The sequence below is a fragment of the Danio rerio genome, chromosome 2, assembly GCF_052040795.2.
Source record: "Danio rerio strain M-AB ecotype USA chromosome 2, GRCz13ab, whole genome shotgun sequence".
NCBI classification, from domain to species: domain Eukaryota; kingdom Metazoa; phylum Chordata; class Actinopteri; order Cypriniformes; family Danionidae; genus Danio; species Danio rerio.
The window spans coordinates 22,905,302-22,923,679 of NC_141022.1; the positions used below are offsets into that span (position 1 = coordinate 22,905,302).

The 18,378-nt window shown below is 38.6% G+C and overlaps 2 protein-coding genes across 10 annotated transcripts in view; one reads left to right on the forward strand and one right to left on the reverse strand.

Annotated features, from left to right (window-relative positions):
- Positions 1-889: 889 nt before the first annotated feature.
- Positions 890-9,522, reverse strand: pimr51 (Pim proto-oncogene, serine/threonine kinase, related 51). 4 transcript variants are annotated; one of them, XM_087238448.1, is made up of 8 exons: positions 8,819-9,522; positions 8,315-8,521; positions 8,124-8,206; positions 7,959-8,009; positions 7,520-7,892; positions 7,215-7,394; positions 7,041-7,136; positions 6,595-6,948 (listed from the first exon to the last, which is right to left on the reverse strand). In XM_087238448.1, the coding sequence occupies exons 1-7, from the start codon at positions 8,841-8,843 to the stop codon at positions 7,045-7,047; spliced, it is 1,011 nt and encodes a 336-aa protein (XP_087094574.1). In that variant the 5' UTR covers positions 8,844-9,522; the 3' UTR covers positions 6,595-6,948; positions 7,041-7,044. The 4 variants fall into 4 exon arrangements, with proteins under 4 accessions (XP_087094575.1, XP_087094573.1, XP_087094574.1 ...); XM_087238449.1 differs by lacking the exons at positions 6,595-6,948; positions 7,041-7,136 and adding an exon at positions 890-1,069 and having other exon boundaries at positions 8,819-9,498; XM_087238447.1 differs by lacking the exons at positions 6,595-6,948; positions 7,041-7,136 and adding an exon at positions 1,555-5,638 and having other exon boundaries at positions 8,819-9,498.
- Positions 9,523-10,600: 1,078 nt separating this feature from the next.
- Positions 10,601-18,378, forward strand: part of pimr50 (Pim proto-oncogene, serine/threonine kinase, related 50) — a 38,669-nt gene continuing 30,891 nt past the window's right edge. For 3 of the 6 annotated variants that reach the window (XR_015477340.1, XR_015477339.1, XR_015477341.1), the window contains exons 1-6: positions 10,609-11,019; positions 11,321-11,521; positions 11,630-11,712; positions 11,827-11,877; positions 11,944-12,316; positions 12,442-12,621. Coding sequence is in view for 3 of the 6 variants with exons in the window: in XM_087238445.1 (XP_087094571.1) it covers positions 10,995-11,019; positions 11,321-11,521; positions 11,630-11,712; positions 11,827-11,877; positions 11,944-12,316; positions 12,442-12,621; positions 12,700-12,791 (1,005 nt within the window). In the remaining 3 variants the exon portion in view is untranslated. Of the gene's footprint in view, positions 11,020-11,320; positions 11,522-11,629; positions 11,713-11,826; positions 11,878-11,943; positions 12,317-12,441; positions 12,638-12,699; positions 12,796-12,887; positions 13,250-18,378 lie in introns of those variants that run through there. The other 3 variants (XM_087238445.1, XM_087238446.1, NM_001126479.1) reach the window with 3 other exon arrangements.

Genomic DNA, 18,378 nt, shown 5'->3' on the forward strand with positions numbered 1-18,378 from the left:
GCGGAATTCTGCGGAAAATCTGTGGAAAAACTGTGGAATTCTGCGCGCGCAGATTCCGTGTGGGCCTACTTTTAATCTATATATTATTATTATTATTCATTATTTATTGCACATGACATATTGGCAAAGTAATTGTAAAATGTTTTGTTTAATTGTTTCACACATTTTTCCAACATTTTTCTGTTTTTAAACAGTCAAATAAACTGACAAATATTCTTCCGAAAGCACCTCAGTTCAACACTGATCTTCTTGTCACTGACTCGGTCCCAGTCATTCCCCTCGCTGGCCAGCAGAGGTCATCATCACCAGACTTCTAAACATTTCGTCATCCACTTACACTGATAGCATGCACACCTGCAGCTCATCCAGTTGACACTGACACACTCACACATATAAGCAGCACTCTCACACTCACTCATTGCGAAGTCTTGTTCTGCCCCGGCTAACACTACTGAGCGTTTCTCATCCTTGCCTGCTTTCCCGATGTGACCTTGCTTTGATTATTGACCCAGTCCTGCCTGCCGCCTGCTTTGTACCTTTGCCTGAACCTCGACTCTGATCCTCGCCGCCTGCCTTGAACTCTAGCCTGTTTGCCAACTCTGATACTAGCCGCCTGCCTCTGACCAATGCCTGCTTAGTCATCCTGTGTTTGCCTGCCACCAGCCCAACTAAGATATACTACTGTGTTTGATGTGACACACACACATGCACAACATCTGTGTGCTATTTGTTATTCAACTGTGTTTAATAAAAATACTGCAAATGGATCCCTCTGTGTCAGCCACTTCATTACACTTCAATCCTGGTACCATTCCATTGGCGGTTTGTCTGTTAATCCTGCTCAGAGATCTAGAGATCATTCAGCTACTGGACTGACCGGAGCAGCCTGACCTGTACATCATGATCCTGAAATAGTCCCTCACCATGACAAGACCTGTTGATTTCACGATGTCTCACTGAGGCTCCATCCATGAGGACGCAACACAGATCAATCATGATGCAGGAAACAGTGTCCCTCAATCTGTGCTGCTATTGTGGAGTGTTTCATCGAGACATAAAGCTGGAGAACCTGCAGATCAACACAGACACACTTCAGATCAAACAGCAGGAATCTGCATATGAAAGATTCTGTGATTTATGTATTTTGCAATAAACTTGTGGTTTGAGACTTGTTATGACTAGTTAAACTGGTGTCCTTAATAAACTAAACCACACTTAATAACAAATAACAACAAGAACCAAAGAGTCAGCAACTTCAAGCCTGAGGTCATGAGTCTCGGTTTGGAGAACACCAAATATTTTAGACAGAAACAGTAAAGATGCGACACTATATAAAGATTCATCAGACAAAATCTCTTTTTCTCCAAGAACCAGTGAGTTCCACCTTCAGCCTGGTGTTTGGATTGTTAAACGGTAAGAGGCCGTTCATCACAACGAAGAAAACTATACAAATCAAGAAACATGAAAGGAAAAGTATCACCTGAAGCAACCAAGTTTTGAGCAAATCCATGCAAATGTCAACCTGAAAAAGTTTTCTCCAGAATAGCAAAACTCTTTGTAGGTTTTTTTTTCAATTCAATTCAATTCAATTCAGCTTTATTTGTATAGCGCTTTTACAATGTAGATTGTGTCAAAGCAGCTTCACATAAATGGTCATAGTAACTGGAACAGTGTGGTTCAGGTTTCAGTGTTTAAGTTCAGTTCAGTTCAGTTTAGCTCAGTTCAGTGTGATTTAATCATTACTGAGAGTTCAAACACTGAAGAGCAAATTAATCGATGCGCAGCTCTACCAATCCTGAACCATGCGAGGCAGTGGCGACAGCGGAGAGGGAAAAAAAACTTCACCTGATGGGAGTGAAGAAAAAAAACCTTGAGAGAACCAGACTCAGTTGGGCACGACCATTTTAATTTCTCCGCTGGCCAAAAGTCTTGTGCAGAACTTCATTCGCCGTGGTTTATGCTGGAAGATGGCCTCAATGAAGACTCGTCTGTCCCTGGAGCGTCGCTGGAATCAGACACATGTTCTCCACTCCCCACGACCATCAGCGCAGCAGCAGCTCAGGATATGGCCTGGTCCCGGATATGGAATCCTTGGGATCATCACGTCGCTGGTCTTGGATCCAATCAGTGACTCCGCCTAATCTGAGGACCTCGGGATGAGTATCCCCAGGTGAAAATAGAGAATAAAGAGAATAATTAGCGTAGCTGCTGTTCATAGTGTATATAAGCAAGATGCAGAAGCCTGTGTGGAACCCGCTAGGTGATGCATTGAGTGTATGCTTTACTAAACAGATAGGTCTTTAATCTAGTTTTGAACTGGGAGAGTGTGTCTGAGCCTCGGACATTACAAGGAAGGCTATTCCAGAGTGTAGGAGCCATGAAAGAGAAGGCTCGACCTCCTTTACTTGATTTTGCTATTCTAGGTACTACCAGAAGCCCTGAATTTTGAGATCTTAAGGAACGAGTTGGTTCGTAGCGAGACAGAAGGTTGGTTAGATAAACAGGAGCTAGATTATTTAGAGCTTTATAGGTGAGAAGTGATATTTTAAATTCAATACGAAATTTAACAGGCAGCCAGTGTAAGGAGGATAAAATTGGGGTTATATGATCATATTTTCTAGACCTGGTCAGAACTCTGGCTGCTGCATTTTGTACTAATTGAAGTTTGTTAATAGAGGATGCTGGGCAGCCAGCAAATAGAGCATTACAGTAATCCAGTCTCGAAGTCATAAAAGCATGGACTAGCTTTTCTGCATCTGAGATGGATAGCATATTTCGTAATTTAGCGATATTTCTCAGATGAAAGAAGGCAGTTTTTGTGACATGGGATATATGGTTTTTAAAAGTTAGATTGCTGTCTAATATGACACCCAAATCTTTTATAGTAGAGCTAAAGCTAACTTTGTATCCCTCTAATTGTAAATTGAGTTGCGAGATCTGCTGTGTGCAAGATTTAGGCCCAATAAGTAATAATTCTGTTTTGTCTGAGTTTAAGAGAAGAAAATTGTTGGTCATCCAGTCTTTGATGTCTTTGATACACTCAGTTAGTTTAGAAAGTTCAGACGTCTCGTCAGGTTTAGTGGAAATATATAATTGAGTATCATCTGCATAGCAGTGAAAGCTGATCCCATGTCTTCTAATAATGTCTCCCAGAGGTAGCATGTAAATTGTAAACAGTAAAGGGCCTAAAACTGATCCTTGAGGCACCCCATACTTTACTGGGCAGATTTGTGAAGGCTGTCCATTAAGATTCACAAACTGGTAGCGGTCAGTTAAGTATGACTTAAACCATTGTAGAGCCTGTCCCTGGACACCTGTAGACTTTAAGCGATTTATGAGTATATTGTGGTCAATGGTATCAAATGCCGCACTAAGATCGAGTAAAACTAATAGCGAGACGCACCCTCGGTCAGCAGCTAAGAGTAAATCATTGGTTATTTTCACTAAGGCGGTTTCTGTACTGTGGTGAGCCCTGAAACCTGACTGAAACACTTCAAAAATATTGTTCGTCTGCAGATAAGAGCATAATTGAGTGGAAACAACTTTTTCTAGTATTTTAGACATAAATGGAAGATTAGAAATAGGCCTATAGTTAGCTAAGTTGTTGGTGTCTAGTTGCGGTTTCTTAATAATAGGCTTAATAACAGCTAGCTTGTAAGAGTTTGGAACATGGCCTATAGATAAAGAAGAGTTGATAATGTTAAGAAGAGGTTCTCCTATAGCAGGTAGCAGCTCTTTCAGTAATTTTGTTGGAATTGAGTCCAGCATACACGTAGCTGGTTTAGAGCTATTTATAATTTTTACTAACTCTTCATGTTCTATGATTTTGAAGCAGTGTAGGTTATTATTATGATTTAATGAAATATTTACAGGATTTGGAGTATAAGCCGGTGCAGAAAGTTTGGCATCTCCTATTTTCTGTCTAAAGCCTTCTATTTTATTACTGAAAAAATTCATGAAATCATCACTACTAATTTGCGGTGGAGTAGTTTGTTCCAAGGATGACTGATTATTTGCTAATTTAGAGATGGTGTTAAATAAAAATCTAGGATTGTTATGATTATTTTCTATCAGTTTGCGCAGGTGCTCGGTCCTGGCAGATTTTAGAGCCCTCCTATAGCTGGACATACTGTCTTTGTACGCAATTCTAAAGACCTCTAAATTACTTTTTTTCCATTTACGTTCCAGGGCGCGGGTTGCTGTTTTGAGCGCACGAGTATGACTATTGTACCATGGTATAGTTTTAATCTCTCTAGCCTTTTTTAATTTGATGGGTGCCACAGTATTTAGTGTGCTAGTAAAGATGGCATCCATACTGCTGGTTACTACATCAAGATCATTTGAGTTTGCGGGTGCATTACGAAATAGAGAGAGATCAGGTAAGTTATTTATAAATTCATCTTTAGTTGACGGAACAATAGTTCTACTAGGGCGGAGTATTGGAGCGGGTTTGCTGATTTCAGGTAAACATAGCTTATATAGTAAGAGGTAGTGATCTGTAATATCATCACTTTGTGGTATAATGTCTACGTCAATAACCTCGATTCCATAAGACAGAATTAGATCTAATGTATGCTTTAAGCGATGGGTTGGACCCACAACGTTTTGCTTTATCCCAAGTGAGTGTATTAAATCCATAAACGCGAGCCCTAATGTATCATTAGCGTCATCTATGTGGATGTTAAAGTCACCTACAATTAGCATTTTATCAGTTTTGACTAGTAAGTCAGAAATAAAATCAGAAAATTCTTTTAGAAATTTGACATAGGGTCCTGGGGGTCTATATATGGTGATTAAAGCGAGAGATAACATAGGTTTTTGTATGGTATCTGGAAGCTGAACATTAAGCGATAATACTTCAAAGGAGCTAAACATAAGTCCGTTTCTCTGTTTAATATTAAGGAAATCACTAAAGATTGATGCAACTCCACCACCACGACCAGTTTGACGAGCCTCATGTTTATATAAGAATCCTGGAGGAGTTGCTTCATTTAAGCTAATATAGTCATTTTGTTTCAGCCAGGTTTCAGTGAGACAGAGTGCATTAAGATTGTTTTCTGTTATTATTTCATTAATGATAAGTGCTTTAGGTGCAAGTGACCTGATGTTTAGGAGACCAAGTTTTACGAAATTTGTATTTTCACTTTCTACTGGTTTTTCTGGTTTGATTCTTACTAGATTTTTCCTGGAGCACACAGTACGTTTATTTCTTAATCTAATAATACGAGGAACAGACACAGTCTCTATAGGATTCGCCAGATATGCGTTACTGATGTTTAAGTGGGGTGAACAAGAGTCTAGGTGGCTATAGTGTGAATTTTGTGAATTTTTACCTGCTAGTCAGATGGTGCGAAGTAGTCTGGAGATGTTGTCCGACAGGAGTTCAGCTCCGGCTCGACTGGGGTGCAGGCCGTCAGGACGGAAGAGCCTAGGACGCTCCCAGAAAAGATTCCAGTTATTAGCAAAGAGCAATTTCTGTTCTTTACACCATGTTATTAGCCATTCATTCAAAGCTAAAAGTCTACTGAACCTTTCATTTCCTCGGCGGTAGGTAGGAAGCGGCCCAGAAACGATGATCTGCGTGGCGGGCGAGGTGCGTCGAACCTTTTTTTTATGTGTGGGCTTGTGTTTTTCAGTACTGTAAAATATTCAAAAATGTCTCTGTCAATGTTTTCAACCAATTATTTTTCATTTACCAAAGTCACACAAGTGCCAATTTCACATCTGTCACATCCACAACAGAGAGGAGTCAAATTCAAAATAAACCTTTCTCATAAATGCAAAAATATCAAATAAAATATATTATATATATCATTTATGTTCTATAGTGAGCCGACTCTGATTTTGTTTCACATTGTTTCTTTTGGGTTGTGCAGTTTAATTCACAGAATTTCTACAAAGTATGTTGTTTTCTGTAAACCCGCAAACTTATTTTTGGTCACATCCATAACGCATGATTATTTTCCTCATTTAAAATATTAAAAATGGTTACAGATTGATTTTTTTCTGATCTCATAACTCTGTGGTCAGTTGTTTTGGAAAATATTAACAGATGTTTCAGTATAATGTAAGATAATGCATAACATATGCTTTTTCTGTGATTTTAGTTTTCACGTTTTGACAGTAAATGTCACATCCACAATGCTGAAATTTCTCTATTATAACAGATGGATAATGTAGATAATACATCTTTCCTGATATTTGAGTCTTACAAAATAGACAATTAAAACTGTACAGTGTAATACTGAGACAGCAGAAGATACAGTAAGTCTCCTCTCCTCCAATGTTCTTCACAGATTCTTCTCACCAGACTCAAGAGTGAAAACTCAAGCAAGCTGATTGAGCTGAGGGAAATCATACTCTGTCAGCACTGACTGTACTTTAATATAAGCTAAATACCTCTAAACATAGCTTATAATCTGATCACAGTTCTTACTGTAACTAAATCTTGTTATTCTAAAGGTTTTCTATAGGAAAGCTGAATACAGTAAATGCTTTATTTGCCTTTTTTCTAGAAATAACTTAGACATGAATCTCTTCACTGTGATTCTGCTTTGTCTGTGATGAATTATTCAATCACTAACAAAACCACATCAAATATGTAAAGAATGTTTATTTGTGTTCTGTACATTGATGAAATGTTATAAATACATGATATTTATAAGAAATAGATCATTCTGTACAGGTTTAACTGTCTTCATGTACCAATCTCTGCTTTGCTATATGCAAATATACAATGTGCTGGTCATTAATAGTAGACCTGTTGTCTAACTGGTCTAAATCCTCCACATCTGTCTGCTTTAGACTGGCTGATGTGTGTCGTCGATGCTCTGGTTTTAGCTGGCGCTGCATTTTCAGCTCCTCCAGCAGAGTCTCACAGACGCAGCAGAGGAAGCTCAGGATCAGGAAGCTGTTCTCTGCAGTTCCTCTGCTACATCTGCTCACCTTCTACAAATCATTGAAAGCATTTATCTACACTGACTCTAACAATGCAAAGTCACGACTGCTGGCATTCAGATAAGTGTAATGCCACTGGCCACCTGTTCACTGCAACCAGGGGTGGCGCTCAATGTCATCTAAACTGGGCCGATCTGCTGGCGCTGCACTGAGACACCAGCGAATCAGCTGACGGCACTCTGTTCCACACAACACAGCCTTCAGAACCACAAAAGCACAAACTTCTGCTCGCTCACCACATCATCTTCATCTCTTACCTGTCGACAGCTTCCTCGGGAAGTGCAGTCTGCTTTTGGACGTGACCCTCTGTGCGCCTCTGAATGGGAAACAGTCGCACAGGATGTTGTAGAGAGTCACGCCGATGGACCAGACTGTCAGTGGAGAGGCATGATAGCGATGATGCCGAAACCACTCAGGAGGAGCAAAAGCTGGAGTGCCTGAGAGACACAAGAAGAGCACAAACACACACTCTAAAGGCTCCAGTACACACAAACTCCCTTTGGAGAATCACAGCAAGTTCACAAACATCCTCAGAGCGTTTCCTTCAGTCACACAAACCAACCTGCAAAGTATCTGTAGGCCGAGTCCTTCATCAGATCTCCACAGCCAAAGTCCAGCAGCTTGATGTCGTGTGAGTCTGTGGAGATCAGCAGGTTTTCTGGCTTGACGTCTCGGTGCAGGACGCGGCGGCTCTCGCAGTGTTTCAGCGCCGCAATCAGCTGCACCAGCACTTTCTTGGCCAGAGGCTCGTCCAGACAGCCGTTCTCCTCACAGAAACTCTGGAGATCTTGGCAAGGAGCCGGACGCTCCAGGATCAGGACGTAGCGTCTGCGATGGTCAAACCAGTCCAGCAGCTGCAGGACACTGGGGCAGACAGGAGCTGAAGAGACGCGGGTCATTAACGCCACCTCCAGTGGCAGACGACCCTGACCGTCCTGCAGGACAAATGCTTCGTTACATCCAGGACTGAATCAAACACAACAGATTCACGCTCAACTTACAACTTTCAGTCTGGTGTCCGTCGGCTCTTTAGACACGTACTTGATGGCCACCTGTAGACAGATAAAGCACAGTAAATAAGCCCTGCCTGATCGGGACACGGGACATTTACTGACATCAACATTTCTAAAGCCTGTCTGAATGAAGGAGTGAAGGAAAAGTCTTACTGGCAGTCCATCAGACCTGCGGATCCCAGCAAACACAGAGCCGAATCCGCCTCGTCCCAGCAACGGGCCCTTGGCATATTGGTCTGCAACACAGAAGAGCAGCAGAAATGTGTTGAAGAGAAAACATGAGTTGAGTCTCTTTAATGACCAATCATTTCACAACTGAGTCTCCACTATAAGCCTGTGCTGACCTCTGCGAGAGCGTTTGGCAGGTCTCCTAGACGAGGTGGACGCCGTTTGCTGCTTCCTCTTCCTCTTCCTCTGATCTGTGGACACTGAATCGGCCAAAAGAGAGGACAGAGGAGCCAAATAACCATGAAGCCCACCAGAAGCGTCCCGTGTCTCTGTGTCCTGAACTGCTGTCTGGGTGAAAGCTGCACTCCTGGATCTGGAGCGGCCTGAGGATGAAATATCACAGACAGCAAACACTGATTATTGATTATTAATAAAACATCACTCACTGTCAGTGGTCACACTGCATTATTACAATCATTACAACTGATTCAAGGAATAAAATACTTTCTCAATAAGTCTGTTTCTTCATTAAATAAAACATCATTTATTAGTTAGAGGGGGATATTTTAAGATTATATGGCTTGATTTACACAATCTTCTTCATATTCATTTATTAAAACACAGTAAAACACAACATAAACATAGCAATAATAAACAAATGTCAAATGAAGAACACTCACTTCCTCTTTCAGCCATTTGCGCCATGAAGACCGTCCTGCAAAACTCCACCACAAGAGAAAATACAAACAAGAGAAAATATAATGACAAATCAATAAAAGACAACTGAAATGTCAAACAAACAAGTAGAAAAAAGGCACAAACTAAAACAGAAATGACAAAAGAGCAATAAAATAAGCGTCTTAACAAGTAATCTGAACGATTAAAATAATTATATATTCTTTTCGAAGAAAATATCCTCCGATGTCTCTCAGAAATCCTCAGGGCTTCTTGAAGAATCAGTTTCAGCACAAAAGTCTCTGCAAGTCTCTGAATTCGCCTCCTCTCTCAACCAAGATTTTCAGCGCTTTCAGTGTTTATATATCGAGTCATATAATAACACGAGTTACTATAGCAACTCAAATTTGAAAAAACACTCATGTGGATGACGTAGCGCCGAAACACAAGGAATCAATAAATATTTTTTTCTATTTTTCATGTAATTATTGCGATTAGTAGTTAATCACCCAAAAGAAGATTTAACTCTCAGGAAATAATTTGATAAAAAAAGAAGGTGTTAGTTTTAGACATTATATAGTAGATAGCTAGACGCCTCATGGTCCTCTTCGGTCCATTGCTCCGATACGTCAAACGCGGCCGCCATCTTAATCCGGTCATCAGTGCGCTATAAAGAGACGCAACTGAACAGAGAAGCTGCAGTTTTATCGGATATAAAATACAATGACGCTTATATTTATTAACTGATTTTAATTTTATAGTGTAGAAAAACTCCAGTTATCTATAAGTTAGCAAGCTTAAACTTGTAATGTATATTTTATACTATAAAGAGAGATGTTATCAATAAATGTGTCTTCTTTATCAAAAGTAGTGCCGGAGTCATCTTTTTTTCTGACAGTTTTATAACAGTTAACAAAAACAGTTTATAAAAAATAATGAATCACACATTATTATAAAAGTAGAAATTCAATAATGTAGCAGAAAACAATACATTATTATCAATAATCATAATTAAGTATGAATAATACTAATACATAATTGCATACAACACTGGCTAAAGTGAATGTATAAAAAGGACATTTATTCATTATATATTGTATGTACACTCACACACACACACACACACACACACACACACACACACACACACACACACACACACACACACACACACACATTTTATTATTATTATCACATTTAATTATCCCCACTTATCTGTAATGTCTGTTTCATTCTGAAGAGGCATAAGAAATTAACAATAATAATAATAATTTAATATGATTATCGCAAGTAATCCAATACTGAAATTATATATTTTTAGCAAAATATTATATTAATAATAATAACAACAACAACAACAAAAATAATAATAATCATTATTATCATAGGTAAATAAATAAATATATAAATGTAAATAAATAAAAGCTGGCTCGTTAACTTCGTAAAATTCGGTTTCAGATATTCTTCTAAATCGCTTCAGTAAATGTACAAATGAGTATAAATGAGCGACGTTTTTAATTATCAAAGTAATTACGTCTTTTTCGCGTCAATTAGTTGACATTGTTGAGCCATATCTGGGATAGATTGAGCATGCATTGAGCAATTAGGTCCCACTTTTTAATAAATATTAATTAGGAATAAATAATATTCCTCAAAAGGAAAATCATTGTGTTTGGCTGGTTAAAGGATAATTCTAATAAATGTATAAAATGTCTGTTGATTATTTTATTCATTATTTAATTATTTAATTAATTATTGAATTTCCACATGCGTGATTTTTCAAATTTGAGTTGCTATAGTAACGCGTGTTATTATATGACTCGATATATAAACACTGAAAGCGCTGAAAATCTTGGTTGAGAGACGAGGCGAATTCAGAGACTTGCAGAGACTTTTGTGCTGAAACTGATTCTTCAAGAAGCCCTGAGGATTTCTGAGAGGAGACTTTCTTTCCAGGACGACATCGGAGGATTTTTTCTTTGAAAAGAATATATAATTATTTTAATCGTTCAGATTACTTGTTAAGACGCTTATTTTATTGCTCTTTTGTCATTTCTGTTTTAGTTTGTGCCTTTTTTTCTACTTGTTTGTTTGACATTTCAGTTGTCTTTTATTGATTTGTCATTATATTTTCTCTTGTTTGTATTTTCTCTTGTGGTGGAGTTTTGCAGGACGGTCTTCATGGCGCAAATGGCTGAAAGAGGAAGTGAGTGTTCTTCATTTGACATTTGTTTATTATTGCTATGTTTATGTTGTGTTTTACTGTGTTTTAATAAATGAATATGAAGAAGATTGTGTAAATCAAGCCATATAATCTTAAAATATCCCCCTCTAACTAATAAATGATGTTTTATTTAATAAAGAAACAAACAGACTTATTGAGAAAGTATTTTATTCCTTGAATCAGTTGTAATGATTGTAATAATGCAGTGTGACCACTGACAGTGAGTGATGTTTTATTAATAATCAATAATCAGTGTTTGCTGTCTGTGATATTTCATCCTCAGGCCGCTCCAGATCCAGGAGTGCAGCTTTCACCCAGACAGCAGTTCAGGACACAGAGACACGGGACGCTTCTGGTGGGCTTCCTGGTTATTTGGCTCCTCTGTCCTCCCTGTTGGCCGATTCAGTGTCCACAGATCAGAGGAAGAGGAAGCAGCAAACGGCGTCCACCTCGTCTAGGAGACCTGCCAAACGCTCTCGCAGAGGTCAGCACAGGCTTATAGTGGAGACTCAGTTGTGAAATGATTGGTCATTAAAGAGACTCAACTCATGTTTTCTCTTCAACACATTTCTGCTGCTCTTCTGTGTTGCAGACCAATATGCCAAGGGCCCGTTGCTGGGACGAGGCAGATTCGGCTCTGTGTTTGCTGGGATCCGCAGGTCTGATGGACTGCCAGTAAGACTTTTCCTTCACTCCTTCATTCAGACAGGCTTTAGAAATGTTGATGACAGTAAATGTCCCGTGTCCCGATCAGGCAGGGCTGATTTACTGTGCTTTATCTGTCTACAGGTGGCCATCAAGTACGTGTCTAAAGAGCCGACGGACACCAGACTGAAAGTTGTAAGTTGAGCGTGAATCTGTTGTGTTTGATTCAGTCCTGGATGTAACGAAGCATTTGTCCTGCAGGACGGTCAGGGTCGTCTGCCACTGGAGGTGGCGTTGATGACCCGCGTCTCTTCAGCTCCTGTCTGCCCCAGTGTCCTGCAGCTGCTGGACTGGTTTGACCATCGCAGACGCTACGTCCTGATCCTGGAGCGTCCGGCTCCTTGCCAAGATCTCCAGAGTTTCTGTGAGGAGAACGGCTGTCTGGACGAGCCTCTGGCCAAGAAAGTGCTGGTGCAGCTGATCGCGGCGCTGAAACACTGCGAGAGCCGCCGCGTCCTGCACCGAGACGTCAAGCCAGAGAACCTGCTGATCTCCACAGACTCACACGACATCAAGCTGCTGGACTTCGGCTGTGGAGATCTGATGAAGGACTCGGCCTACAGATACTTTGCAGGTTGGTTTGTGTGACTGAAGGAAACGCTCTGAGGATGTTTGTGAACTTGCTGTGATTCTCCAAAGGGAGTTTGTGTGTACTGGAGCCTTTAGAGTGTGTGTTTGTGCTCTTCTTGTGTCTCTCAGGCACTCCAGCTTTTGCTCCTCCTGAGTGGTTTCGGCATCATCGCTATCATGCCTCTCCACTGACAGTCTGGTCCATCGGCGTGACTCTCTACAACATCCTGTGCGACTGTTTCCCATTCAGAGGCGCACAGAGGGTCACGTCCAAAAGCAGACTGCACTTCCCGAGGAAGCTGTCGACAGGTAAGAGATGAAGATGATGTGGTGAGCGAGCAGAAGTTTGTGCTTTTGTGGTTCTGAAGGCTGTGTTGTGTGGAACAGAGTGCCGTCAGCTGATTCGCTGGTGTCTCAGTGCAGCGCCAGCAGATCGGCCCAGTTTAGATGACATTGAGCGCCACCCCTGGTTGCAGTGAACAGGTGGCCAGTGGCATTACACTTATTTGAATGCCAGCAGTCGTGGCTTTGCATTGTTAGAGTCAGTGTAGATAAATGCTTTCAATGATTTGTAGAAGGTGAGCAGATGTAGCAGAGGAACTGCAGAGAACAGCTTCCTGATCCTGAGCTTCCTCTGCTGCGTCTGTGAGACTCTGTGTGGATGCTGGAGGAGCTGAAAATGCAGCGCCAGCTGAAACCAGAGCATCGACGACACACATCAGCCAGTCTAAAGAAGACAGATGTGGAGGATTTAGACCAGTTAGACAACAGGTCTACTATTAATGACCAGCACATTGTATATTTGCATATAGCAAAGCAGAGATTGGTACATGAAGACAGTTAAACCTGTACAAAATGATCTATTTCTTATAAATATCATGTATTTCTAACATGTCATCAATGTACAGAACACAAATAAACATTCTTTACATATTTGATGTGGCTTTGTTAGTGATTGAATAATTCATCATAGACAGAGCAGGATCACAGTGAAGAGATTCATGTCTAAGTTATTTCTACAAAAAAAGGCAAATAAAGCACTTAATCAGTTTCCAGTAGAAAACAATCGTAAAGAAAATATTTAACATTTAGTTACACTAAGAACTGTGATCAGTGTATAAGCTGTTTAGAGGTATTTAGCTTATATTAAAGTACAGTCAGTGCTGACAGAGTATGATTTTCCTCAGCTCAATTAGCTTGCTTGGGTTTTCAGACTTGAATCTGGTGGAAATATTCTGTGCAGAACATTGGAGGAGATGAGAGAGTCAGATTATTAACTTTACTTCTGCTTTCTCAGTATTACACTGTACAGTATTATTTTCTATATGGTAGGACTCAAAAATCAGGAAAGATGTAATATCTACATTTATCTTTTATAAAAGTCCAATTCTAGCATTATGGATGAGACATTTGCTGTCAAAACTTAAAACTTAAATACACAGAAAAAATTTTAACATTACATTGAAACATTTGTTTATATTTACCAAAACAACTTAACACAGAGTTCTGGAAACAGAAAAATAATAATCTGTTAACATTTTTTACATTTTAAATGAGGAAAATAAACATGTTTTATGGATGTGGCCAAAAAATTTTAGCGAGTTTACAGTATACAACATACAGTTGAGGTCAGAACTATTAGCCCCCCTTTGAATTTTTTTTCTTTTTTAAATATTTTTCAAATGATGTTTAACAGTGCAAGAAAATTTTCACAGTATGTCTGATAATATTTTTCTTCTGGAGAAAGTATTATTTGTTTTATTTAGGCTACAATAAAAGCAGTTTTTAATTTTTTATGAACCATTTTAAGGACAGAGTTATTAGCCCCTTTAGGCTATATTTCTATTCGATAGTCTACTGAACAAACCATCGTTCTACAATAACTTGCCTAATTACCCTAACCTGGCTAGTTAACCTAATTAACCTAGTTAAGTCTTTAAATGTCACTTTAAGCTGTATAGAAGTGTCTTGAAAAATATCTAGTCAAAAATAATTTACTGCCATCATGGCAAAGATAAAATAAATAAGTTATTAGAAATGACTTATGTAGTGGCAATTTTCTTTAAAGAGGCGCTCTCTGTGGTCAAGAAACAAAGTCTTACTCGGAATGTCTTTTTAAAGTTTTATTCTTTGCAAAGAAGGTCACAGTCATACAGCAACAACAGTTTCTGCAGAGTGAGACACTGAAGTCAAGTGTGTTCACCCTTTTATCTGGTTTTTACTACTTACAAGGTCAAACCCTAATACTGCCCATTCTGACGACAGTTTCTACAGAATGAGACACTTAAGCAAAGTATGTTCACTGTTCTATCTAGTTTGTACTGCTTGCAAGGTCAAATCCTAATAAGGCCCATTCTGTACGTGCATCAGGTGCTCCGCTGTTTCTGCTGTAAGTTTCCACTACACATGTTTATCTAAAATGAATTTCCATTACAATTCCTCTCTTTTTATCATTCATTGATAACTCATTATTAAATTCATTTTTCAATTGATTTCTAAAATCACAATGGTTAATCATTTAACAGGTTTCTGCTCACATCAAATACACTAGAGATGTTTAAACACTCTTCTTAATATAGTTTCCCCATTAAGAGTTACCTTTCAAAACATCCCTCTTCCCTGGGAGCCGGGCTAAACGAATAATCACTGTTATTGCGCTCCTGACCGAAATCAGACCCTCAGTCACCCCTCAGAGGTTTAAATCACAGAAATTGCCTGTTATTTTCACATTATTGATTTGTTCACACAACACAACACTCTACATCATCAATTCATCAATAACACTCACAAACATAGAAACACATTGTTGTTTCTGTACTCTTAAACATCACATTTACACTCTTCTCTCGATTTTCAAGCAAATGATCACTCTTTTAAGACTTGTTACAGAACATACCAACTCATGCGTTTTGCTGTTTTTGTTTGGAAAGACCCAAAATACATATACGTAAGCAAGCAGATAGTTATCTTAAACTTCAAAAAGTTAAGTTCATAAATATTTTCTCAATTAAGTAACAGCCTTCACCTAAATTTTGTTCTCAATTTGTTTACAGTTTTTCTTTATCCATATCCATGTAGCTGCTGCTATCGTCAAAGTCACAATAAAAATCATGACCCATGTCAACATTCATACCCTCTTTGTTAACCGCCATCTTTACCATCTGATGGGATGTTGTAGATGTAATCAGTCTGCCCACTGACCATGATACAAATCTGAATATACATGGCAGACAACGTAATATCACTAGACCCACCCCAATACAGGTAACATCACAGTAAAGGCCCAGTAGATCCAGTTTCCCACTTAAATGACAGCCAATCTAGCCATCAGTTGTTAGCGTTCTTAGGCTCTTTTACGGCCATTCTCATGTCGGCTACAATGTCAGAAATGGTTTCCTGGAATCAGGTTAATGAAAACAACAGAACACTCAGTGATAATAATAGCAATGTTACTACCCTCGAGATGAAACAAAGGCTCAAGTCGTTCTTGATTTTAACTGACATTTATTTGGACAGGAGTCTGTAGTATGTCTTGTACATTCTAGCCTTGCACTCCTTTATGTCCCAATATTGCCGTCAGAACTACGAAAAGAAATACATAAACTTCAATTAACCCTTTAAAGGTGATGTTGCACGTAATGAACAACATACATACAACCAAAAGATAAAGTGCAAATTCAACATGTAAAGAAATACACTTAATTAGTTACAGGAGAAATATTCTCAACACCAATAACCTTGGTTAACATTTATGGACCAAATTTTGATAATCCGTGCTTCTTTCAAAATGTGTTTTCTCACATCACTGATATCTCATCCACAAATTTAATTATAGGGGGAGATTTCAATTGTGTTTTAGATCCATATTTAGACAGATCGTCAACTCAGCGTGCTCCCCCATCCAAATCTAGAGAACTGCTCAAAACATATATTAAAAATTATAATATCAATGATGTGTCCAGGTTAGCAAACCCAACTGGAAGAGATTACTCCTTCCACTCACAAGTTCATAATGTTTACACCCGAATAGACTATTTTTTGGTAGATTTAAAACTAATTCCGTTCACTTTTAAGGCCACCTATCATAATATTCTGATCTCAGAACATAGCCCAATTACAATTGCCCTGAAATTGTCAGAAATTGGTAATACTCAACCATTGTGGCGGGCAGACCCCTATCTACTAAAGGATGAAAAATTTTGTGAGTATTTACAAACACAACTTAAAATATTTTTTGAAACTAATAACCAACCAAACATCTCTCCTTCACTTCTGTGGGACACTTTTAAAGCATATCTAAGAGGCTGTTTTATATCATTTAAAGGGGCAAAGAATAAGAAAAACAAAGCTACCTTAATAGATTTGGAAAAACAAATTAAACAACCTGATGAGCAGAATGCTATTACGCCTTCTTTAGATCTATATAAAGAAATATTAAATCTGAGATATCACTATAACAAATTAATATCTGAAAAGCTTTCAAATTCTATAATGTTTATGAGACAAAAATTTTTTGAGTTTGGTGATAAGCCACATAAATTGTTATCTAGACAGCTACGAAAGCTTGAAAATGACCGTGCAATACATCGAATTAAATCAAAATCTGGGACTTACGCATTATCCCCCAAAGACATTAATAATCGTTTTAAACAATATTATGAATCTCTATATTCAAGTGATTACAAGGATCCCAAGGCTGTAGAAACATTCTTAAACAGCTGTAATTTACCAACGCTAGATCAAAAGGATAGAGAATTTCTAGAAGCAGATTTTACTTTAGATGAAATAAAGAATACAATAAAGTCACTTAAAGGAGGTAAAGCCCCCGGCCCTGATGGAATCCCTTGTGAGGTATATAAATTATTAAACAATTTGTTAACGCCTTATATGCTTGATATGTTTTCCTCAGCTCTGGAGGACGGACAACTACCCCAGTCATTTAATGAAGCAGTAATTACAGTTATACCTAAAAAAGGAAAAGATCCTGAAGAGGTTGAGGGGTATAGGCCAATATCCCTCATTAATGTGGATCAAAAAATATTAGCCAAAACAATAGCCATCAGAATGAACACATTGGTAGGAAAACTAGTGAAACCTGACCAGACTGGCTTTGTCCCAGGCCGTAACTCTTTTAACAATCTACGTCGATTGTTTAATATACTATACTCCTCCCAAACAGACCGGTCTGACCTAGTGATCTTGTCCTTAGATGCCGAAAAGGCCTTTGACCGGGTAGAATGGCCTTACCTATTTGCCCTTTTACATAAATTTCAACTGGGGGAAAGATTCATTTCTTGGCTAAAAACTTTATATAAAAACTCTAGGGCACGAATACTCACAAACAGAACTTTGTCGCATCCTTTTAATTTATTTAGGGGTACACGTCAAGGCTGTCCACTCTCCCCGCTTCTTTTTGCCCTGGCCATTGAACCCCTAGCGGAAACAATTCGAACGAACGAGAGAATTCATGGACTTAACACTAAAAACACAACGAACAAAATCTCATTGTACGCTGATGATGTTCTTTTATATGTAACAAAACCTGCAAATAGTATTCCAACTTTACTAAAAGTTATTGAAGAATTTGGCTCATTCTCAGGTTATAAAATTAATTTAAATAAAAGTGAACTCATGCCAGTCGGTCTTAAGGACCTCTCACAAATCTACCCACTTCGTTTTAAATTAGCCATCGATATAATTACTTATTTAGGAATAACTGTGACAAAGAAGTTTAGCTTTTTAAAAGAAGCTAACTTTACTCCTCTCTTAGAAAAATTAAAATCAAATATTCAGTTCTGGAGGACCCTCCCCCTCTCATTAATAGGTAAAATAAATGCCATTAAGATGATTTTCCTGCCACAACTACTATATTTGTTTCAAAACATACCAGTGTTTATCCCTAAATCTTTTTTTATACAACTTGACAAAATTACTTTGCCCTTTATTTGGAATTACAAAAATCACAGAATTAAACAAGTGCACCTTTCCAAAGCTAGAAATGTGGGGGGTCTGGCCTTCCCAAACTTCCGCTGTTATTACTGGGCAGCTAATCTCAGAGTTATATCA

Excerpts from the sequence above, each read along its gene's own strand:
- pimr51 (XM_087238447.1), bottom strand. The coding sequence starts at position 8,843 with ATGGCGCAAATGGCTGAAAGAGGAA. Across the intron at positions 8,207-8,314 it reads TGCCAAACGCTCTCGCAGAG|ACCAATATGCCAAGGGCCCG; the intron begins GTCAGCACAGGC and ends TCTGTGTTGCAG. Across the intron at positions 8,010-8,123 it reads GCAGGTCTGATGGACTGCCA|GTGGCCATCAAGTACGTGTC; the intron begins GTAAGACTTTTC and ends ATCTGTCTACAG.